The sequence below is a fragment of the Onychostoma macrolepis genome, chromosome 08 (assembly GCF_012432095.1).
Source record: "Onychostoma macrolepis isolate SWU-2019 chromosome 08, ASM1243209v1, whole genome shotgun sequence".
NCBI classification, from domain to species: domain Eukaryota; kingdom Metazoa; phylum Chordata; class Actinopteri; order Cypriniformes; family Cyprinidae; genus Onychostoma; species Onychostoma macrolepis.
The window spans coordinates 27,659,871-27,685,784 of NC_081162.1; the positions used below are offsets into that span (position 1 = coordinate 27,659,871).

The 25,914-nt window shown below is 34.1% G+C and overlaps 1 protein-coding gene across 2 annotated transcripts in view; it reads right to left on the minus strand.

Annotated features, from left to right (window-relative positions):
* Positions 1-25,914, minus strand: part of LOC131546368 (rasGAP-activating-like protein 1) — a 38,040-nt gene that overhangs the window by 5,633 nt on the left and 6,493 nt on the right. For both annotated transcript variants that reach the window (XM_058785922.1, XM_058785920.1), the window contains 13 exons: positions 20,334-20,463; positions 20,066-20,147; positions 18,851-18,991; positions 18,044-18,135; positions 16,964-17,081; positions 15,400-15,553; positions 8,233-8,297; positions 8,042-8,154; positions 4,336-4,528; positions 4,128-4,265; positions 2,682-2,826; positions 813-985; positions 482-619 (listed from right to left, as the gene is read on the minus strand). In XM_058785922.1, coding sequence (XP_058641905.1) covers positions 482-619; positions 813-985; positions 2,682-2,826; positions 4,128-4,265; positions 4,336-4,528; positions 8,042-8,154; positions 8,233-8,297; positions 15,400-15,553; positions 16,964-17,081; positions 18,044-18,135; positions 18,851-18,991; positions 20,066-20,147; positions 20,334-20,463 — 1,682 coding nt within the window. The remainder of the gene's footprint in view (positions 1-481; positions 620-812; positions 986-2,681; positions 2,827-4,127; positions 4,266-4,335; positions 4,529-8,041; positions 8,155-8,232; positions 8,298-15,399; positions 15,554-16,963; positions 17,082-18,043; positions 18,136-18,850; positions 18,992-20,065; positions 20,148-20,333; positions 20,464-25,914) is intronic.

Genomic DNA, 25,914 nt, shown 5'->3' on the forward strand with positions numbered 1-25,914 from the left:
TACACCCCTACAGGAATACATTTTATTTTATCACATTGAAAACAGCTATTTTAATTTCTAATAATATTTCACATTTTTACTGTATTTTTTATCAAATACATGCAACCATTACTAAATCTCACCACATATTTTACTGAACGTGAACAATGTAAAATCATTTTATGTTTAATATTATATACCAGTTATTACTACAAAATAGTTCATGATTTTCTATTTCATGCAATAGCAGCTAAATGATTCAGTATATTGGATTGGATGATGCATTATCATTGTGTAAATGCTAAACTCTGTAAATATGGTGCAGTAGAGCAGTAAATGTTCTCAGTTCATAAAGAGGATCTTCCTCGAGTCAGTATAGTTTGTAGTGTGTGTTAATGTGTGTTACACTGAACTACTACAGCATCTGTCCATCAGTATCAGGTGATGTCATACTGTACGTGTGTGTGATCGGATACTGTGTGTGTGTGTGTGTGTGTGTCACCTTGCATTGCAGGTATGTGGTGTGTAGTTGTCCGTCCGTGTCCTGTGTAATGACCTGCATGACATTCTGGAGCTGAAAGGCGTTTTCATCCACGCGCTCCACCGCACACACACACGCTATGGGAATAGGGGAGCGAACCTACACACACACACACTACAGTCTGAATGTGTCTGTGAACTCCAGGGTTAGACAGACAGTTATATTGTTTCCTATAGTGCATGTGCTCTATATTAAGCATCTCTTTATTCAGACTGACACAAAAGTAAGAAAGAGTCGCTCGCACACACACACACACACACACACACACAGAGGGAAGGAAAGTGTGTTGGACCTGCCAGTCGGGGCTCTTGGCGTATGACAGCGACTCTGAACTCAGCCAGAAATATCGTTTCTTAAAAGCGAAGCGTTTGAGCAGCTGAGGTCCTTCAGCTTTGTGTTTCTGCAGAAAACCTTCCTTCACAATGACTGACGGCAGAAACACAGCGCGCTGAGGAGCTTCACACACTGCAGAGAGACAAAACCAGAAACCAGATTATTACAGTAATCATTTAAATCTAAAATACATGTGCTTTAGGTTTGAATCATGATTTTTCCTAAGTAAATGCATGCATAAAAGATTGAAATTATTTAAAAAATAAACACTGTAAATAATACAGAATATAATAAAAATCTAGAATTTTTCCAAAAATTTTGATGATTGAAATGAAAATTATATACAGATAAATATAAAATAAATAAAAAGCACATGTGCAAGCGTGAATGCATGCATAAATGATTGAAATGAAAGATAAATAAAATAAAAAATAAAGAAGAGTAATAAAGAAAAATAAAAAGAGAATGTAATATAAGAAACAGAAACAACGACAAATTAAATTACAGTAATCATTTATATTTAAAATCCTTGTGGTTTAGGTTTTAATTATGATTTGTCCAACATGAATTCATGCATAAATGACTGAAATGAAAATGATATAAAATAAATGTAAATAAACAATATAGAATATAATAAAAGTTATGATTTTTCCAATGCGAATGCATGCATAAATGGTTGAAATTAAAATTATATTAAAATAAATATTAAAATAAACAATAGATTAAATATAATAAAAGTTATGTTTCTTCTAATGTGAATGAATGCATAAATGATTGAAATGAAAATTATATCAAAATAAATATTAAAATAAACAGTATAGAATATAATAAGTTAGGATTTTTCCAACATAAATGCATGCATAAATGATTGAAATGAAAACAATAAAAATAAATAAAAAATATAGTATATAATAAAAAATGGAAATTTTTCTTAAATGAATGCATGCATAAATGATTGAAATGAATATTATATAAAAAATAAACAATATAGAATATAATAAAAATGCACAGAGAGACAATGAGAAACTATATTATTACAGTAATAATTTCTATCTAAAATCCATCTCAGTCTATTAATTTAATATCAGATAGAGCGCACTGAATGCAGTGGTTGGAGCTTGTTGTGCAGCGCTGCAGTGAGGACAGCAGGTGGCGCTCTGGACTACAGTCAGACACACAGAGGCTCATATTTCACTCACACAGTCAAACAGACTACAGTAAAGCTCCAGAGTCTGGATGTACTGAACTGATGTTTGTCTCTCACGCGTTTAACAGATCAAACACACACAGACGCTGCGGAGTGAAGGAGTTAAGAGTGTAAGAGCTGCAGGTGTGACTGTTATTATACTCCGTGTGTAATGTATTCACACATGCATTAAATATTAAAGCGGTGTTTGACAGAACGTGTTCTGCGCGGTGTCAGAGTAGATATGGCTATGTGATCTCTCAGTCAACCTTCACACACACACACACCTGCTCTTAATCATCGCCTTTTGCATTATTTTTGCTTTTTTTTTTTTTTTTTGCGATCAACTTTTTTATTAAATTTGTAAAGTTTTGATATATGCACCATAACATACCAACATATTTGCACATATAATACAAAGAAAAACTATATACATCCTTAGAGAACAAATAAAAAAAAAAAACAATTACAAAATATGTTTGGATTTTATTGTATTTCATGTTGTGAAAATGCTTTAAGCTCATGATGATAACCATGGTTCAGTATTTTTAGCAAACAGTCTATAATTAACAGTCTCTCTTGGTCTGACATCATGGTAATAAGTTGCTGTGATATTTGTGGCCAGTCGTCATGGCGACTCACCGTTGTCATGATCGATGTCTATGAGTTTGTCCAGGAAATCTTTGACGGACACCACGCTGCAAAGTATGATGGGATGCAGAGGGGTCATCCACTGCTCCTTCCCATGCCCCAGCTGAAGGCCCAGGTTCCCCACGCTCTGCAGAGCCTGAGAGAGGTGTGAGTGAAGATCACTGTCTGTTTGAACATCCTAGTGCTTCAGATCTGATCGTGTGCAGATAGTAACCCTCGTTCTGTGACGCTCACAGCAGTCACAGCATTCAGTCAGCTCCTCTTGTGTTTTTAAAGTGCATTCAAAGTTCTGTCATGTGTCTGCATTTCAAATTCAACAACCACCCTTTATTTTAAAGGCAAACTATGACAATATTGATTCCTAAACTAATTCCTTGAACATCCCAGAAAATGCACTGATAAATGCATGTTAATTTTCCGGAGTTTATGTATTTTCTGTAGAAACAGGGCATGTTGAAAATCAAAATAACAAATGATAAAAATTATGATTGCATAAATGAATGCATACATAAATGTCTGAAATAAAAAGGTAAATATAGTCAAAATAATTAAACAGTATGATTTTTCCAACATGAATGTGTGCATAAATGATTGAAATTAAAATGATATAAATGTTAAATAAGCAATATAGAATATAGTAAATCTATGATTTTTTCCAAAATAAATGCATGCATAAATAAGTAACAGATAATTAAAATTATCTAAATATATATATATATATATATATATATATATATAATATAATAAAAATCATGTTTTTATTCCCCCAACATGAATGATTGCAATGAAATGATATAAAATAATAAGTTACTGAAATGAAAATGATATAAAATGAGTAGAAAAATAAACAATATAGAACATAATCAAAATTATGATTTTTCCAAAAAAATTGCATGCATAAATAAGTGACGGAAATGAAAATAATCTAAAAATAAGTAAATAAAAATGAATGAATGAATGAATGAATGAATGAGGCATTTATATAGCGCTTCAAAAAATATGGAATATAATAAAACTCATGTTTTTACTAACAGTAATGCATGCATAAATTACTGAAATAAAAATTCTATAAAATAAATGAAAATAAACAATATGGAATATAATAAAACATATTTTTCTGACATGTATGCATGCATAAATGACTGAAATGAAAATTATATAAAAAATAAATAGATAGCAAATAATATAGGATATAAATATAAATGAATGCATGCGTAAATAATTGAAATGAAAAAGAAATGTAAAATAAACAGTATAGAAAAAATTAAAAATATGATTTTTTTCCAACATGAATGCATGACATATTGTAATAACGAATGCCCAACTTAAAAGCAGGAGCTTTCCAGGTGCATTTTCATTTAAGAGAGCATTTAATGGTCAATTGCACATTTGATAAATTTTCTGAAGCTGAATTTGCGATGTGAATGTGCACCGTACCTTAGCGAGCAGCAGCAGCGTTCTGCTGGTCCTGGTGTCTGCGTGGTGGTCTCTCAGCTGGAAGAGTTTGGGCGTCAGAATCGCAGGAGCAAACAGACGCAGGAAGAAAAAGCCGCTGATGGCCAAATACTTCACATCCTACGAGACACAAACCGTGAGTAAAACCACACCATCATCATCATCATCATCATCATCATCAGGTCCTCACCTCGTTCTCAGGTTCTGGAAACTGTTCCTCCACGCGTTTATGGAGCTGTTTGAACACGACTCTCATCACAGGAGGACACTGGGAGACAGAGCTGACGATGGCCTCCATGATGCTGCTCAGATACGTCTGCAGGAGCCCCACGCTGCTCTCCCTGACCTCAGCCTCCGACGCCGAGCCTTTAAACGAGATACGCCTGCAGAGAGTATCATTTTAAGAGTCAGTATAATTTTACATCAAAAATGATCATAATTTAGAAATGATTTAGCCTCTGATTTGAAGGCTCCATTGGAAGGGGTGTGTCTGCTGTGAGCCGTCAATGGAAACGCCCACTGATCTGATTGGCTGACATCTTTGCATATGAAATGCTCTTTACATTACATCTCAATAATGCTCCAGTGGGCGGGGCTGAAGGCGTGACGATGTAGAAGTAGGCGTTGATCTGATTCTGCAGAGGCGGGCTTTTGTCACACTATGATGTCATAATGTGATACAATCTGAAACGAGTCGTTTTCTGAGCTTGGTTCAATAATAGCTGTTTTTGGAGTAACAAGGAAGTTTTGAGTTCTGAGGATGTTTTTATAGTACAATGACCTCTAATCAAGGAAAATTTGATTTCTCAATTCATGACCCCTTTAAATATTACCCAGCTGCATTTTTTTCGGCAAACACGCCTCCTTTCTATGCAACACAAGGCTGTTTATAGAATTTAAACTCCAGTGCAATTTGCTGCAATTAACAAGCAGGGATTCACTAAGAATGAGATGTTTTAGCTTTCGTATTAATTGTAGTAATTTTTGATGACATATTGACATCATATTTCTCTCTCAGTATCTGCTTACTGTTGCAGCTTTATGCGTATTTACAATTGGAAACAACTGGAACTGCAACTGGAAGATGACACATGTGATGTGATGATGTGACCCGTGGTGACAACGAGTCTGCTGTCAATGGTAAGGAATGATTTTTATGTGCAGTACTGCGATAATATTAAGGTATTATGTATGTAAGAGTTTATAGACAAGAAGAACTGGAAAGATAATCATTCATTTTTCATGTTTTATATTTTATGCAAAATAATTATGTTCTAACATAATAAAATTATATAAAAAATAGAAAGCAAATAATATAGGATATAAATATTATGATTTTTACAGCATGAATGCATGCATAAATGTTTGAAATTAAAATAATATAAAATAAATGTAAAATAAACAATATAAAATATAATAAAAAATAAGATTTTTCCAACATGATTGCATGCATAAATGACTGAAATGGAAATCAATCAATGTAAAATAATATGGAATGTAATAAGAATTGGGATTTTTTTTCAACATGAATGCATGAATAAATGACTGAATTGAAAATTACGTAAAAACAAACAAAATACATTGTAATAAAAATATGATTTTTGCATGCATACAGTGAATTATTGAAAAGGGAAATTATATAACAATAAATGTAGAAAACAATGTAGAATATAATAAATATAATTTTTACATGCATACCGTAAATGACTGAAATTAAAATGATATAAAATAAATGTAAAATAAACAATACAGAATATAATTTTTTGCATGAATTATAAATGCATAAAGGATTGAAATAAAAATGCACTAAGAATGAGATGTTTTAGCTTTCATGTTAAATTTTAGTTAAAGTTTTAGTAATTTTGTTGCTTTTAACTATTTTTAGTTTTTGTTGTTTTTAAATATGTCTGTATAGTTTTTTATTATTTTTTTATTTCAGTTTTAGTTTTATTTCAGTACATCAAGTTTAACTAAAATGAGAAATGTTGCCTTGGGAAACAAAGAAGTTTTATTTTATTTCAGTTACTGTAAGGAAAATGCTTTTTTGATGATTTTAGTTTTAGTTGACTATAATAACCCTGTTTACAACTATTGATGTTTAGCATGCTGCTATGCGGTTGCTATGGTGTTCTGGGTGGGTTTTTTTAATGATAATTGACTTTTTGAATGATATTTTTGAATGATAAATGCTACAGGCAAAATAATTGTGTTTTCATGCACTGGTCAATTTTGAGATTTTTTTAGCCTAGTGCTAAATGATCTAAATTATCCCGCTCGCTCGTTTCCATAAATAGGAAACAACTGCACCATGCAAATTGCGATCAGCGCTAATTTTGAAAGCATGTTTGTGTCATTACTTGATTTGCTAAAATATCATTCTTAGTGAATTCCCCGCTTGTTTGAGACATTTATTAGCAAGTGAACAAGATATTCTTGCACTTACTTGTATTGTGATTATTGTTATTATTGGGTTCACATAAAAATGTATGAATATACACTACTGTTCAAATGTTTGGGGTCAGAAAGTATACTTTTATTCATCAAGGATGCATTAAATTGACCAAAAGTGCAGTACAGACATTTATAATGTTATGAAAGATTTCTATTTCAAACAAATGCTGTTCTTTTGAACTTTAAAATTCATCAAAGCATCCTGAAAAATAAAATGTATCACAGTTAGTAATGATATCAGAGCAATGATGCTGAAAATTCAGCTTTAATCACGGCAATAAATTGCATTTTACAATATATTCACATATAAAATAGCTATTCTGAAACATAATAATATTTCACATTATTAATTTTTTTCCTGTATTTTTAATCAAATAAATGCAGCCTTGGTGAGCAGAAGAGACAGCTTTCAAAAACATTAAAAAAATCAGTGGTGTATGCATGAAGAGTTGTAAATTTAAAGAATAAACAAATAAATGAAAAAATATTTAGAATATTCAGATTCTGTTTTATACTGTCCTATACTATTTTTATTAATATTTTGAATTTTTTAATTTAAATACATCTGTACAGTTTTATACATATTTCAAATTATTTTTTTATATTTTCTGTTTTCATTTAAATTTTAGTTCAATTAGTTTTGAATATTTTTGTCATTTGTGAAGTTTCGTATATATGCAATTTTATATTAGTTTAATTAAAATATATCTATATAGTTTTAATATTAATATTTTAATTTTTTTTGTTTTAATTTTAATATTAAAATTTAGTAAGAAATGATGCTGAAAACTCAGCTGTGCATCACAGTAATATATTACATTTTTCAATATATATTTGCAACATTTAAATCACAATCGTAAAGTTTAATCGCAACAGATAATCATTGCAATTAATAGTGTTCACCGTCTGTTTGATTATGTGTAATTTGTAACTAACTGCATGATTCTTACTGTACATTTCTGCCATAGTCGCCACTAATAACCTAAATATAATGTAGAAACTTACAGTTTTCTGTAAAACTGCTTTGCAACGATTGGTATTGTGAAAAGTGCTTTACAAATAAACTTAAATTTAATTGAATATATTCACATGGAAAAAAAAATATTCTAATAATATTACACATTTTCACAGTATTTTTGATCAAATAAATGCAATATTGGTGAGCAGAAGAGACTATCAACAACATTAAAACATCTTACCGACCCCAAACTTCTGAAATGGTGGTGTATGTGATATATTTCAAATATAAAACCTGGAGACATTTGGTGCTCAGTGACATTTCTCAGGCTATATACAGATCTAAAAGCCAAAGTTTGGAGAGTTCACTGCTGTTGCCTGGCAACACAGTTATTTTTCCCGATCATGGCTGTTTCAACTAATGATATACTGCATGAATGAACTACTGTTGTGTGTGTGTGTGTGTGTGTGTGTGTGTTTCTACACACCTGGAGCGGTTGAGGTCTATCTTGCATGGATCCAACTCGACGTATTTCTTTTCCTCAAAGATGCGGTTGATAATGGGCTTCAGAACCTGGTGTAGATACAGCATCCCGACGGCCTGAGAAACACACGAGCCCTCTTTCACACACTGAAAACACAAGCGCATGATGAAGATCAGATGAAGATCTGCACACACCTTCATGAACTGCTCCATAGCTTTGGAGGCCAGCGAGTTGGACCGGAAGAGTGTGTTTGGATCTGCTGTTGGGGAGAAACAGAAAACAGGTTCTGTCCATGTGTTTCTTCAGAAAAAACCACAACCAGAAATCTGCCTTCGTCTGTCATCTGTGCATATATTTCACATCAAAATAAAAGTTTGATGGTTTAACATGTAAAAACTGTAGAAATTAAGACTGCTATAAAAAAAATTGTATTGTAAATTTACAGCTAGAGTGTAAAAAAAAAATCATTATATGAAATAATGACAATGCTTTTTTAAACAATGCAGTATTATATAATAGTAACATTCTTATTTAGTTTTTAGAAATGTTTGTATTTTATTAATAATAATAATAATAATAATAATGAAACAATATTATTATTTTATAGCCATACTGATATAACTTTGCCAAACTGCAGACCTAGTCAGTAGTTTCTTATTTTGAGTTTTATTTAATAATAATAATAATAATAATAATAGCAGCTATTTATTTATAAATGATCATTATCATTATTTTTATTATTAATATTATTATTATAATATTAATATATTATAGTAGTATATTATTATTATTATTATTTTGTTTTGTAATTTTATTATTTTTTATCATTTATAACTGGATTTGATTTTTTTTAAATCATATTTGAAGTTGCAATCACATTTTTTCTTACAAAACTCGCAATTAGATTTTTCCTAAATCATGCAACCTTATGAGTAATCATGCATAAATTTGAAAAATTAAATCTATCAAAATTATACTGTACTTATTTATTATCTATAACTCAAATTTTCCCCAATACTACAGTATTTTTACATTTACACTCATACATTTAGCAGATGCTTTAATCCAATTTACATTGCATTAAAAAGTAAGTAAAAATTAAAATGTAATTTTTTTCTGTCAGTTGACAGTATATTCAGTTTTATTGAGTGATAAAAAGAGAACTCCAAACTCCTCTTTGGAAAAACCTTTAATTCTGATATGTCAACAAAATGAAATAATTTTGACTTTGGCTGAGTGTTTAGATTTCTATTCTGGAAATGTAAGCAAATTAGTGCATAATTAATTATACAATGCCTAATTTGCATATTCAAACATAACATTTCAGAAACTTGTAATCCAAAACAATTGTCTTGATATACTATAATTAATCAATTAGGGAAAGAATTTTGATTCTCTATTAGTATTATTTTAACTTATTGAGCTGTGGTGTCTTGCCTTGCCTTGTAATTCAATTTAATATTTAATATTTAATATCATCTTTATTGCAATCTCAGAGGTACTTTAAGTCAATAATCATGACCCCATATGGTTGATCTGACAGATACAGACGCATTAAAATGCTTTCTGCTGGAGCTGTAATTTGCGCGCCGGTTTTCTCTCTCTTTAATCTTCCGTCGCTCGCTGACGAACATTCCCATCTTATGATCGTTCCGTTTCCTTTTGAAGCTGCTTCCTGTGGAGTTGCTATGGAAACGCAAGCACTGTGTTTGTCATCTGCGCAACACAAAACCCCAGCCGAGTGTGAAAACCCACGCGCTTGCCCAACACAAAACACTATTAATGAGAGAGGAGAAGTTCAGATGACTTGACTCTGGGTAAATATAGCTGGACTGAAGTCGTCATGTCGCCTACACATAGAAGATGCACTGATCACACACACACACACATATACATGAGTCGCGGAAGTTACTTTTGAGGTCTGGTACAAATATGTGACCCTGGCTATAAGTAGCACAGGTAACTTTAAATGCAGATCTTGAGCCAAAAACTCTTTACCAAACTCTTTACCAAACACCAATGACTTGTACATACACTATATGGACAAAAGTATTGGCACACCCCTTTTTAGAACAGAAAAAGGCACTTCCAAAACTGTGGCAACAAAGATGGAAACATAATTCATAATTCAAGTTTTGGAAGTGTCTAAAATGACTGTACCCTTATGTACAAGTCATTGGTGTTTGGTAAAGAGTTTTTGGCTCAAGATCTGCATTTAAAGTCACACCAGAGGTGTTCAGCTTGGATTAGGACTTGGCTTTCTGCAGACCAGTCAAGTTCTTCCACACCGACTAAATCAATCATTTCTTTTTGAACCTTACCTTATACACAGAGGCATTGTCATGTTAGAATAGAAAAGGGTCCTGTCCAAACTGTTGCTTCAAAATTAGAAGCACACAATTCCCTAGAATATCATTATATGCTTTAGCATTAAGATTTGTACTCATGGAAATGACTAAAGTAGTCAAACCTGTTCATTAGAAGGGGGTGACCCAATACTTTTGGCAATATAGTGTATGTTGATACCTATGCGGTGTTCTAAGAATCTTTAATAGTTTGTATATCAACTTCCAATCCAGTTCATATGCAAATTACCATGCTCAGAGACAAAGAGTCATAAACTTTCCCTCCGAAATTGAAAGTCACCATTGGCTCTTTGACACCCCAGAGGTGTGATCTCTATATCAGATAAAGCTCTCACATCAGTGACCAGTGTCCAGTCTGCAAATCTTTCAGATTCTGAGAAGATGAGGATGTGAGCTAGAACTCTCCTGGACCCTTAAGTTTTTGTGCCAGGCCTTGCAATTTTGACCCTCGCTACATGTAGAGCCCTGCACAGTTCATCCGACAGCTCATCAGAATTACCGGCCCGAGTCCGTCCCGAGCCCGTCTTTTTTCTCCCTTCTCTCAAAACAGCTTATACTACCGTTTCAGCTATTACAATAGTTCAGTTTTGTATGTAGCCTAATGGCAAAGTGATTATATTTCGTTTTGTTTTTTTAAGTTAATTTAGAAAAACATTTGGAGCATTTTTTTGTTCGTTAAATATACGGTTTTGTTTTTTTAAAGTAACGACCAAGCGGCCAGCGGCATACAGTAAGCTGATCATAGTCTATATTTGATCAATTTAGCCTTCTCAAATCATCACGACTTGCCTAAAATATAATCTATAGATATAAAACAATTCAAGCACATAACAATGTTTAAACATTAAACCTAGATAAATGTGCGCTGTATCCAATAGTTTGTGCGGAGAGTGGAATCTAAAGCGAGCTTTGCAGGACATGGAGGTGCCAGCGCGATCACTTGCATTGTTTTCAGTGGATAGTTATGCCGTCATTTTTGCTCATAAAGGTAAGAGTAATACATCATTCGGAACTGTAAAAGGTCTACTTTTATTTGTGTGCACTCACAATATCGATAAATCGTTGTGCTTTTCTAAAATAAAGAAAACAAACATGATGCGCTTTCTGCCGTCTCGTCTTGAACAGGATCGCTTCACAAAAATGAATAGCCTACATGCCTCAGCGAATACATGCCTCACAGACATGATACATATATCTATAGAAAGCTTTAAATACTTAACGAAATAAAACAAATAGAAAACAAAAATGTTTTCATTATAATCACAATCCATAAAGATGCATTTCTCTAAAGGCATGTCTAATGAGGAGACGGCGAGTCAGGATCGGCAACTTCATCCTTGCGAAACGGACTCAGAAAACACAAGTTTATTAGTAAATAATTCAAATATCTCCTTACTATTCCCCCCGGACACATTCATAGTAACTACTTTTGCTGGGGCTTTGCGACAAGCTTAAGCCTATTGCGTGTATTTGAACACAGAACTCTTCAGCTGCGCTGATGGCACGCACCAAACATGCTGCTGCTGGCGGGACAAACACTGTTGACTGTCTCGTGTTGTTTCCACCATCGCAACAATTGTTTTCATCACTAATTGATGGATGTCTAAAATACAAAAATAAGGAGAAGCCTAAAACAGGCCCGAGGCCCGGCCCGCATCAGAACTATGACGTGAAAATTGTCCCGAAGCCCGGCCCTAGAGGCTTAAAAAAGTCAGGGCCCATAGGGCCCGGGCTGAAATGCAGGACTCTAGCTACATGCTCTAATGCATTAATAGGAAAGTATTTTCTGTGGCCACAGAAATATCCTTTCTTAGAGTTGATATGAACTTACACTGAATGTTCGCTGGATGAACAGATCAGTTGATGGCAATTGAATTCTGCTACAGTTATTACTGTCAGCCAATATAAATAATTGCAATTAATCATAATTAATTGTAATTATTTATATACATTTCCCTTTTGAGCTGATTTGCTACAATTGCTATGAACTTCATTTGGACAACTTTAAAGGCAATTTTCTCAATATTTAGATTTTTTGCACCCTCAGATTCCAGATTTTTTGAGATTCCAGAGTTGAAATCTCAGCCAATTATTGTCCTATCCTAACAAACCATACATCAATGGAAAGCTTATTTATTCAGCTTATGACTGGTTTTGTGGTCCATGGTCATATATGACAAAGGCTACAAAAATACATAGGCTATATAGGCTCATAAGTGTTCACGAGAAATCATGATCGCGATCTGGATTCAAACACACGCAATCTTATTTCTAAATGATGATTCCGCTGTTAATTAAACCTTTCAAATTACAATCACATCGGAATATTTAAACCTGCTTTCGCACAGCTGCTGATCCAGAGAGAACAGCGCTCATGTTTGAATCAGTCTACTCAGCAGGCTACATTTCTGTATTGCAAACATTAAATAATAACAAAAGTATTGGGATAAAATTTTATAGTCCGGACACAAGCTCTGATGATCAAAATGAGTAAATGACCTTTGGAACTAATGTTACACTTCAAATATTATTTTACAATTATGCCATTAAAGGGGACCTATTATGCAAAAATCACAGCTGCAGTGTGTGAAAACAACGAGCCTATAATGTAAAAAATCCACCAACTAATTTTTTTTTTTATAAAACCAATAAATCGTGAACAATCTCCCCAAACGAGCTGTTTCAGATTCTCCCTCTGTTCACATCACCGAGGCCTGAGTGAGAACCTGCGGTCCACCATCACTGGAGTTATATACAATGTCAGCACCAAAGAGGCTTTACAAGTGTTGTGTTTTGGGATGCACTAATGAACATAGGAGTCGCCATAATCTCCCCCATCTGAGCCGAGGACACTGTGGTTAAATTAAATTTTCGAAGGAAATATCCCGGAAAAAAATCTGTAACGTCCCCTAAATGTTTAGGAATCAATACCAACGCTTCGTGCGCGAACATCAGCTCCAGACAAAGTAAATATCACGCATTTGTTTTCCAAATTGCCTTTCTGAAAGCTTCTTGGCACTCTGTAAGGTTAATTGCTAAAGCTATCATTGTTTTCACTGATGCTGCCTTCAAGTGCTGCCAGAATGATCTTAAATAGGAATATGGTAGTTAAAAGTTGCATATGAAAGCAATGTGAGTCGATCGCTTGAAGTTGTCAAGCTCATAATCAGAAGTGGGACTTATAAAGTTTGTGATTGCTTGAGACCAGCTATGTTGTTATTTTTATCCCGCCACGCTCCCCGTCTGTGTAATTCATAAACGCGAATTTATTATGCACAGTATGATCAGATGACTTTGAAACAAGAGTATGTTTTCTGTAAAGATAACAGGCTTGTACTAATAGTGGGTAGGGGTGTGCGATACTGCAAATATTGGTATTGATCCGATACCAAGTAAATACAGGGCAAGTATCGCCGATACTGATACTGATACCGATACTTTTTCCTTTTTAATAACATACATTTAAATGACCAATTACACTTTGAAAATTAACAATAACTTATGGTGATATGACTAAAATATTACATTCACCTTAAAGCTATTTGGATATTATTTGCCTTTCTGAAAGGAGTGTGCAAGCAGAGGAGCCCAGAATATGAAGTTTCGTGTAAAGCATTTTCCTCCCATAGAAAAGAGTTATAAAGAAAAAAAAAAACATAACGTGGCCTAATGCATTAAGAAAGTAATATTGAAAGGCCAACTCAGTATACTGATGATGCAAACTATATGCAGGCAAGCAGCCCAGGATATGAACGCAAAGTGCATGCATGTTAAGTGTTTTCCTCTGATAGAAAACCTTTATAAAGAAAAAACAAAAAAACAACAACAACGTGGCTTAATGGTGGAAGACAGTAATACTGTATAAAAAGGCCAAATTCGGTAAATTTAATGGGTCTGGCTTCCAGTCTCATCCACTTCCAGCAATTTTTAACTGTACAAAACAGCTTGTTTTGCTGCTTCCTTGGTATTGCAAACTGGTGTTTCTTACCGTATTATTTAAATGAATTGTCTTAATTATAAACACACATGGTGGATAGCACAAACTATTTTACCGTTTATTGCACTGTTATTTTTCTCATGATTTCAATACCGTGCCTAATGAAGTGGAAGTCTCGCACATTCAGTCTATGAAAAAAGCTTACTTCCACATTGAAAAAGGTGAATAAATTTGGTGCTGTTGCCACAGTAGCGAATTTCTACAGTTCCATCTCTCGCTGTAGCCAATAATATCCGCTTGCGCTTGGAGCCGCTGAGTCACGTGATGGCATAACAAAACACTAAAGAAGTGGAGGAGCAGTAATGTCTGCATACAAGACATGAAAAGAGCGGAATATAAACACACAGACATGTCTATTCTTTGTTGAATGTATTAAGCAATATATTAAGTGTAGAAGAGAGAAAATTAACCTAAAGTACCGATCTAATCAGGCTAGTATCGATCCAATACCGATACCAACGTTGGTATCGATACTATCGATATTAGGATCGATCCGCCCACCCCTAATAGTGGGATGTTTATTTGCAAAGGCTAGCACTGCTAATGGCGAAGCTTTAGCTCTTGAAGCTCCGCCCTCTTCTCCAGAGCAACAGCTCATTCGCATTTAAAGCAACATACTCAAAATCAGCGCGTTTTGGCACATACCCTAAAAGTGGCAATTTTAATAAGCTCTAAAAATGTATCTGTGGGGTATTCTGAGCTAAAACTTCACATACACACTCTGGGGACATCAGAGACTTACATCTTGTAAAAAAGGGGCATAATAGGTCTCCTTTAAGTGGTGACCAGTGACTGTTAAAATGTAAAAATCTTCATTCGTTTATTTCAAATGATTTTTTACATAACGTTTTAATATTTTTAAATAGACTCGTTTATAACATTACATAAAACATTTTGTTAGAAACTCAAGTAAATTAGCATACATATTATTTTGCCCCCCATCTTTAGGTTCGCTCCGCGATCCATGCACACACACACACACACACACATTCACGTACTGGTGCTGTGGACCTCTCTGGTGTTGAGGTAGTCCAGGAAGGGCACCACCAGACCCTGACCCAGATAGATCTTGACCAGCGTCATGGCCACGTCTTGCCTGCTCTCCACCGTCGTCACCTCCTCCAGCAGAGTCAGCGGCGTGGGCTCATCCACCTGACAGCAGAGGAACAATTCACTACGTGAGAACGTGCAATTCACGCAGGAGGATGATTTGGAATGATGAAGAGGAATTCAATCGATTTTGGGACAAGAATGGACAAGAACAAGTTACGTCTTAGATGTTATGTTAAAGGTTTCTGTTTTTGGGCCTGCATCAGGGTTATTATGTGTAATTGAAACTAAACCAAAACCATAAAAAAGCATTTCCATTAGTTCAAAGTTCAAATACTTTATTGTCATTCTAGCCTTACAAGTGTCCAGCAGAACGAAACTGCGTTTCTCCGAGCCCAATGCTCAATGTGCATAATAGTGCAAACATAAATAACAAAACCTGTTATTATTTTTCATTAACTGAAATAAAATAAATGTTAACTGAAATAAAAAAAATTCATTTAGTCGCCAATGCAACATTTCTCATTTTTATTTAGTTCTAAAATGACGCACAAAAAAAAATAGTTTAAAATATTAAAATATTAAAATAAAAATAAAAATAAAAACTAATTTAAAATATTAATACAATTTTAATTGTAACTCAATGATACTAGAATAACACTTGCCTGCATTATGTTTTTTTGTGGAAACGTTTCTCATTTTAATTTAGTTGACGTATTAAAATAACTAGAACTGAAATAAGAACTATTTACATTAAAAAAGAAGAACAACTAAATTACTAAAATTTGAAGTGAAATTAAAAAGAAAACAGAAAATTACAGATTTCTAGAAAATGCAGTGTGCTGTGTGTAAATTTAAAGTAAATTTATTAAAAATAGTGAAACAAAGTGTTTAAATTACACGTAAATGCCTCTAGTCATTTGAAGCATTGATTTTTCATGTATTATTAAATATGCATGCATTTAATAATACATTCATGCATTTCTCATTTTCATTTAATTTAACTTGATGTACTAAAATGAACTGAAATAAAATGAATAAAAACTATATAGGCATCACAAAAAAAAAAAAACTAACACAACTATATATCTTAAAAATTCAAATAAAAAACGGAAATATTTTCTGAGCTAGTCTATATGTTGTGTATGTGAGAACATTTATATGAAATGTATTATTAAACTACACTATAGCAGTATTTTAAATGAAATTCAAATTTAAATTAAAATTCTGCATTTTGTTTGCCGCCGCCAATTCACATTCTGTTCAAGGCGAGGAATTTAACGGACACTCTTAATTACAATGTAGCACAACCTTGTTTGGCAGATAGAAGAGGAACTAGTTGATTTGGAACTAAATTTGACAAACGTGACATCACTGTGGTTCATCGTCAGTGTTTTAGTGCCAGTATTTTTGGTTCTAGGTTTCATCTGTTAATGAGGAATAGCTGAAGCACCAGAACTGAATGTATAGTTAAACAGTCTCTGTGTGCGATTGTTCAGGTGTGTGATGCACCTCAGACGGCGAGAGGACGGCTTCCACCAGCAGCTCCATCAGAGGCTGATAATACACAGACGGAAGGATCCTCTCCTCGGCCAAACGCACCTTCAGACGCAGAGCACCCAGTTTACCTCTGAGAAACAGACAGAGAGACGGTCAGTCATGCGTCTGACTGTGTGCTTTAGAATAGTGCTTTCACTGTTTGGGTTTCATTCTCTTCAGCCTAAAATAGAACCGATCTGTAAGATGGGAAACTGTGGTGTGCAACAAGTATTTTTTGGGGTGTGTTTGCATCATTACCAATCCCTTTAAACTAGAGTTTCACAAACACAAACTAGTGTTGAGAAAAAGCTATCACAATGAAAAACTTGCCATTTTCCAGTACAAATATCAAACCCCCAAAATGAACAAAATGCCCCACAAATTTAAGGATAAAGAGGCAAAAAATAAAGATAAATGGGCAAAAATTGCCCCTGCACAATTAAATTAAATCTGTTACTGCTGTCGTGATTCAAATAAAATGTGACCCTGGTGCACAAAACCAGTCTTAAGTCGCTGGGGTATATTTGTAGCAATAGCCAAAAATTATCAATTTTTCTTTTATGCCAAAAATCATTAGTATATTAAGTAAAAATCATGTTCCATGAAGATATTTTGTAAATGTATCAAAACTTAATTTTTGATTAGTAATTTGCATTACTAAGAACTTCATTTGGACAACAGACCTACCCTATAATGAGTTCCTGTTTTTTAAATATATCATTTATATACAATTTTAAACAGATTGTTGCTATTGGTAACAGTTTAAGCTGATTGATTGAAGTAATTGGTTAAGTTTACGTATTTGACATGAAAGACAACACATATACAATTAATAAGGTAATTACAAAACTGCCCTTTTGAATGAAATAAATGTCCCTGGAAATCAATATCAGGGGGGAAATGTTGCCCTTTAATGGAAAGTTAATTTCTGACCCTGGTCAATTCTCTTCCTTAATGTGACGTGAAAACAGCTTGTCATTAAATTAAATTGCCATCACACACACACACACACACAATGTGACTAATGAATGTGACTGTATAACACACACACACCCAGCGTCGTCCTCCGTGTTTCCCAGCGGCAGCAAGCGAAACCAGCCCTGCAGCGAAGGAGATCTGTGCAGACACGACAGAGGGATCTCCACCTGTACAACCCACAAACACACAATCAATACAGTTCACCCAAAAACACCAGTGCTACCATCATAATCATCATGTACACGTGCAGAAGAAACAACCACACATACTGGATTCAAGCAACATGAGGGTGAGTAAAAGATCATTTTTAGGGGAACAATGCCCTATGTGTTTCTAATGTATTTCAGTTTATACCCATTTTTTCTCATCTTAAGATTTTATGCACATCTTTTTTTTTAATGCAATATCCCAAATTTTGCATATGTATCCAAAGATGCATGGATGGAAACATAGATTGCTTCCATAATATTTTGTTTTATGTTTATGCACAAAAAATGATCTGCCTCAGTTGAGCACTTATTTTTTTTTTTTGCAACTGTTTATTTTATGCGCATCTTGGCATTTCCACACAGTGTTTTTTTTAATGCAATATGTTCTATTTCGCATATGTATACTAAGATGCATGGATGGAAACACAGATTGCTTCCATCATATTTAGTTTGACGTTTATATGCACAAAAATCGATTATTTTATGCAAATCTTAAGATTGTATGCACATCTTAGCATTTCCACACAGCATTTTTTTAATGCAATATCCCAAATTTCACATAAAAATGCATGCATGGAAAACATAGTGACACTTCATTGCTGCAGTGAATGTCAGCTAGTTATTTAAAATGATTTAAATTAATAGTTTAAACAATCGACGACTGTCGGCTCACCTTTCCCAGGAAGTCGTTCTTGCCCACCATGTCCCAGTCCCAGACCTCCACCGTCACGCTTCCACCATCATCATCGTCACCTTCATCCAAACTCAACTCCAGCGTCTCATCCCAGTGCGGGAAGCGCGTCTTCTTTATGATCTGATGAAACAGCCTGGTATTATGACACTTACAGCAGAACACGCTCATCAGGAATTCATTTTAATACCGCATACTGATCATGCAAGAACTTTGTTGAACTTTATTTTGCTAAAATGCTCAGTGTTTTCTTTTTAATAGTGATATTTCTTATATTGTTTCATATTTATTTAGCAATGCTAACAAGAAGAAGAAGAAGAAGAAAAGATATTAAGTCAGAAGTATTAATATTGTAATTTTACAGTTGTGCTATAAAATAAAATAATTATTATAATTATTATTGATCATAACATTTCGGGTCAAATTGTGGAGCCAACCAAACAAGCACAAGAAAATATATTAAGTCAGAAATATTAGTATTATAATCCTTCAGTTGTACTGTAAAATAAAATCATTATTATTATAAAACTTTTCTTCAATACTCAGTTTTTTACAGTGAAATATTACAATAGCAATAGTTGTTATTTTGTTTAATATTTTTATTTACGTTGTAATAATAATAATAAAAATAATAACTATTATTATTAAGCCATACTCATATATATTCACACAATTTTGGGCCGAATTGTGGAGATCTACAAACAAGCACAACATATTAAGTCATAAATATTAGTATTGTAATTTTACAGTTGTACTGTAAAAGAAAAAAATATAATTATTATTATTATTATATTTTACTTAAATGCTAATTTTTTATTTTTCAATGAAATATTACAATATTTCTTATATTGCTTAATATTTTATTTAGTAATAATAATACAAAAATAATGATGATGATTGTTATTATTATTTTATAATCATATTAATATATAAGCACAAATTTTGCATCGCTACAAACAAGCACAGCAAACAAGGAGCATGGAGCTCATTTTTATCCAAAAAATCACAAGATTTTGTTTTTTTTTCCAAATCATGCTGCTCCAATATAAGAAGAAGGAGGGAAGTGAAAACTGCACCCAAACGGCTGGTTCTGGCGTGTACTGTCAATGTTTTGAACATGCAGAAGCGTGCTTTAATGGCGTGTTTTGTAGCCTGAGAGACTCTGGTAACAGTAAGGATGGAGACAGAAGATCTCACCGATGTCTCAGTGCTGAGGTTGTTGTAGATGATTCTGGTGAACGGATCAGAGGTACCGGAAATATCACGTGGAGCCAAATCACTGTAACCACACAAACACACAACGCTTCACGATTCAGACTGACTGAGAAACAGCTGATGCATAGATTTAACATTTATGCACTTTTATCCAAAGCAACTTACAATAGAGGAAGAAAAGCAGTCTGTTACAGAACATATAATATTTGTAATAATGTAAGTTTATCAGAAGGCTGGATGTGGTCCTCACCGGGCCTCGATGACGTGACAGTGCAGACTGGTTCTCTGAGCGTCTCTGTGCAGCTCCAGAGCCAAATGAATCTCACCCTGAACATCTTCATCTGGATCCACACGCGTCAGATTCAGCCAGTTATCCAAACCTGCAGGAAAACACACATATAACAGGGCTGAAACTTCACTTATTTCAACAGATTACAAAAGAGTCGTTGGATGTGTTCAGAATAGCATGCATATTATTTTTTTGGTTTTGCAGTATACAGTATTTATACTGTAAACCATATACAGTTTGCATTTGCCAAAGTGTGCAGTATACAGCCAGCATGCACTGCAGAGTTTCACATACCTGTGAGGATTTTTTGCACTTTTTTATAAGAAAGATTGAGTCAGTCAGAGAAGATATTGTATCCTCTCATAGTGTTCTAGCAGCCTCTATGCCAAGTTCTTGTATATTTGATTGCTTTGATCTTGTCTCTCTTCCAGCTCTGGAGGGCATTGTTAAACATATGAAACTGTCACATACTCCTTTAGATCCCATTCCTCCTCACTTTTTAAAGGATCTGTTCGAAATTATGGGTCCTTGTATATTATCTATTGTGAATAGCTCTTTAATTAATGGTGTTGTTCCACCCTGTCTTAAGCAAGCAGTGGTCTCTCCCTTACTTAAAAAATCAGGCCTTGACCCTACAGAGCTGAATAATTTCCGCCCAATTTCTAAATTACCATGTTTATCTAAAGTTTTAGAAAAGGTTGTTCTTTCTCAAATTACTCCTTTTTTAACTGAAAATGATATTCTGGATAAATTCCAATCTGGATTTAGAGCTGGTCATAGTACAGAGACCGCTTTGGTAAAAGTTGTGAACGATTTACTGATGGCAGTTGACTCTGGGTTGGGGGTTGTTTTAATTATGCTGGATCTCAGTGCAGCATTCGACACTGTTGATCACTCGATCCTTTTAAAACGTTTGGAGTGTGATGTAGGCATCAAAGGAACAGCTTTAAAATGGTTTCACTCATATTTGCATGATAGAAAATGTTTTGTTAACTTCGCAAATACTTCATCTTCTGTGGCTCCTTTAAAATATGGTCTTCCTCAAGGTTTTATTCTGGGCCCTACATTATTTTCATTGTACATGTGCCCACTTGGATCTATATGTCATCGCCACGACATTTCATATCATATGTATGCCGATGACACTCAGATATATTTACCACTTAAAGTCGGGAACGAGCACTCGCTACAGTCCCTGATACTCTGTCTGGAAGAGGTCAAAATTTGGTTGTCTAAAAATTTTCTTCAGCTAAATGAAAAGAAATCAGAGATAATTATTTTTGGTCAACCAAAATTTAAAGAGATGATTTCTAGTACTATTGCTCCTTTAGAAATAATTGTAAAAAACAGTGTAAGAAACCTGGGTGTCATAATCGACTCAACTCTTAGCTTTGACAATCAAATAAAATCGGTAGTAAAAGTAGTTTTACCAACTTAGAATGATTTCAGGTTAAAACCCATTCTTAGTTTTAAAGATTTAGAGACCGTAGTCCATGCATTTATTACCTCGAGATTGGACTATTGCAATTCTCTTTATGTTGGGATCTGTCAGCGACAACTATCTCGTCTGCAAATTGTACAGAATGCTGCAGCCAGACTTTTGACAGGCACGAAGAAAAGAGATCATATTACTCCAATATTATCCTCTCTCCATTGGCTACCAGTTCAGTACAGGATCGATTTTAAGATTTTATTGATGGTTTTTAAAGCACTTCATAACATGTCCCCAAGTTATATCACTAATCTTTTAGAGTACCACACATCAGCTAGGACACTGAGATCAGCAGATAAACTGTTACTGTCGGTTCCTCGTTCTAAAAAAAAGTCTAAAGGTGATAGAGCATTTATGGTTGTGGCTCCCAAATTGTGGAATAGTCTTCCACTTCATATTCGCCAGGCTCCATCCTTAGAAGTTTTTAAGTCTCAGTTGAAAACTCATCTTTTTACATTAGCTTTCGTAGAGAAAAGACCTTCGTAGAGTTCTTTCATAGAGGAACAACACCCGATAAAGGGTATTTGTCACATGTGGGTTGGTTCATCAAGTGGTTTATTCTTACTAATTATGTCAGATGTCATTGTTTTAATCTTTGTATATGCTTTCTTTTAAATTGTGAAGCACTTTGGGCAATAAAATTGCGTTAAAATGTGCTATACAAATAAATAAAAGTTGAAGTTGAAGAGACTGTATCCCACAATGCAATGCAATGCAAACCTTTCATTTCCAGTGTGACAAATATAAAGTAACATCAGCTGTGAATCAATGTTATTTGAGTATCATTTGCATACTACTATTATTATTATTATTATTATTAAGAGTTTTTTTTTACTTTGATAGTTTTTATTTTTATATATTAAGTTTTTATTTTTATATATTAAGTTTTTATTTTAATTTTAGTTACATTTTTAGTTGTGTGTTTTTGTCATGTTTATTTGCATTTTTATTTTGTCATGTTTATATAGTTTTTAATATTTTTATTAATGTTTTTATTGCAGCTTTATTTATATTAGTTCATCAAGTTAAACTCAATAAAAAAATGAAACATGTTGCTTTGCAGTATGGAGTACCTCAAGGCTCAGTACTAGGGCCGTTACTTTTCACGCTTTATATGTTACCCTTGGGAGATATTATCAGGAGACATGGTGTTAGCTTTCACTGTTATGCTGATGATACTCAGCTCTATATTTCTTCGCGACCGGTGAAACACACCAAATTGAGAAACTAACGGAATGCATAGTCGATATAAAAACTGGATGACGAGTAATTTTTACTGCTAAATTCTGAAAAACAGAGGTGTTAATTATCGGACCTAAAACCCCACATGTAATAACCTAGAACATTATCTAACACTTGACGGCTGCTCTGTCAATTCTTCTTCATCAGTCAGGAACCTAGGTGTGCTGTTCGATAGCAATCTTTCATTTGAAAGCCATGTTTCTAGCATCTGTAAAACTGCATTTTTTCATCTCAAAAGCATATCTAAATTGCGACCAATGCTCTCAACGTCAAATGCAGAAATGTTAATTCATGCGTTTATGACCTCAAGGTTAGACTATTGTAATGCTTTATTGGGTGGTTGTTCTGCACGCTTGATCAACAAACTACAGTTAGTCCAAAATGCAGCAGCTAGAGTCCTTACTAGAACCAGGAAATATGATCATATTAGCCCGGTTCTGTCAACACTGCACTGGCTCCCTATCAAACATCGGATAGATTTAAAAATCTTGTTAATTACTTATAAAGCCCTGAATGGTTTAGCTCCTCAGTACTTGAGCGAGCTCTTATCACACTACAGTCCTCCACGTCCGCTGCGTTCTCAAAACTCCGGCCGTTTGATAATACCTAGAATATCAAAATCGACTGCGGACGGCAGATCCTTTTCCTATTTAGCACCCAAACTCTGGAACAGTCTACCTAACACTGTTCAGACACACTCTGTCAGTTCAAATCTAGATTAAAGACACATCTCTTTAGCCTGGCTTACACATAACACATTAATACGCTTCTATTATTCAAATCCATTAAAGGATTGTTAGGCTGCATTAATTAGATCAACCGGAACCGGGAACACTCCCCATAACACACGATGTACTCGTTACATCGTAAGTTGAATGGCATCTACGCTAATATTTGTCTGTTTCTTTCCTAGTCTGTTTCTCAGTCCGTATCCGATCAGATGGTGGGTCGGCGCCGGGAGGTGATGTCTGCGGCCCTGATCGTCGGCGGAGACCAGGACACCCAGATGACCCCCAGAGATATATCCCCAGATATATCAACCAAAAATAACAAAATAACAAAAATATAATAAAATACCTAACTACATAATACTACTATTGTTAGAAATTGCAACAAAATTAAAATAGAAATATAAACTTTTGAACTGCGGGTTTCGTCTGGTCAGAGGAGAACTGACCCCCGACTGAGCCTGGTTTCTCCCAAGGTTTTTTTCTCCATTCTGTCACAGAGGGAGTTTTGGTTCCTTGTCGCTGTCGCCTCTGGCTTGCTCAGTTGGGGACACTTCATTTCTAGCGATTATCGCCGATTTGATTGCACAGATACTATTTAAACTAAACTGAGCTAGACAATGACATCTCTGAATTCAATAATGAAATGCCTTTAACTGAAAATTGAAAATTGAGTGTTTAATCTTATCATTATACATTACTGACACTCTATCCTCCAATTTGATACTGTTAAGTGCTTTGACACAATCTGTATTGTAAAAGCGCTATATAAATAAAGGTGACTTGACTTGACTTGACTTTGACAGTTTACCTTTTTTATTTCATTTCATAAAGATTTGTTTTTAATGGTTTTAGTTTCTGTTTTTGTTAACTTTAATAAACCTGGTGTCAATCTTAACATCATCTTGACTCATTATTTTATATTGAATTAAAAATACAAAATATTTCATTTAATTTTTAATATTCAATATTTCTGAGATGATAACTGGATGCCACACACTGAAACAAGCATGCAGTGTCGTAGGTTTAATACAGCATAATACTGTTTAAATGTTTATCAGTGCATACTTTTTACATATTATATAGAAACCGTATTTAGATTTATTGCATGCTAAATGCAGCGGCTCTAAAAATGTTTTGCATTGTAAATCTGTTTTTGTCACATTTCAGAGACTTTGACAGCATGATCAAAAAAATTTGTCAACAAAGGTGATGTCAAAAATAGTGCTATGATTTGCAGTTCATTTGTCAGACTGGAAATGGAAATGGAAAGTCAAGTCGTGCATGGTGCATTGTGGGATACAGTATCTAATGCATAGATGTATGCTTATGCTCTGGCTGCGTTTATACACAAAATGATGGTGTATTTGGTTTTTGTAAATGTGCATGCATAAAATTCACATAATCCTGCAGAGAAATGTGAACGGGGCCATGCAGCATGATTTTAAAGCAGAGCAGGTACAGCAGGAGGATGCAATTACAGTAAATCATCTCTCATCGGAGAGTTTCACAGAGCCCAACGCTTCCCATGATCCCGTGGGTGAGGGGTGAGTCAGTCCTGACAGGCTGCAGTGAATCATGCAGGGCAAGTGCATGCTGGGAGAACATGAAACCCACTGCAGGGCGGCGCGGTCGCTCATACATCACGCATGTGCTCGTAATAACCCATAACTCCTGCCTTTCAGCGGAGGGAATTACTTTAGGATGAAAATAATCATTGCTCTGCTCCCCGGGTGATTTTAAACACTGTGTTCAATTTAATAGTTAATGTTTTATGGTTTAGCACAAAGACTGTGCCAAGTCATTTCACTTTCTGTAGTTTTAACTCAACATATTCCTCTGATTCTGGCTTATTCTACTGTTCCTGTTGCCATGGTGATCAGGATTACTGTAGTTAATTTTGTTACTTGAAATAAACATTACCTGAAGAAAATGTGGCTGTAATAGTAAAATAAATAGTAAATAAACAAATAAAAATATATATAAAAACTAAAGTGGCATAATAGTAATATAAAAGTGATTATAATATATAAATAAATAAACTACAAATAAATAAAAACAAAAGTGGCATAATAGTAAT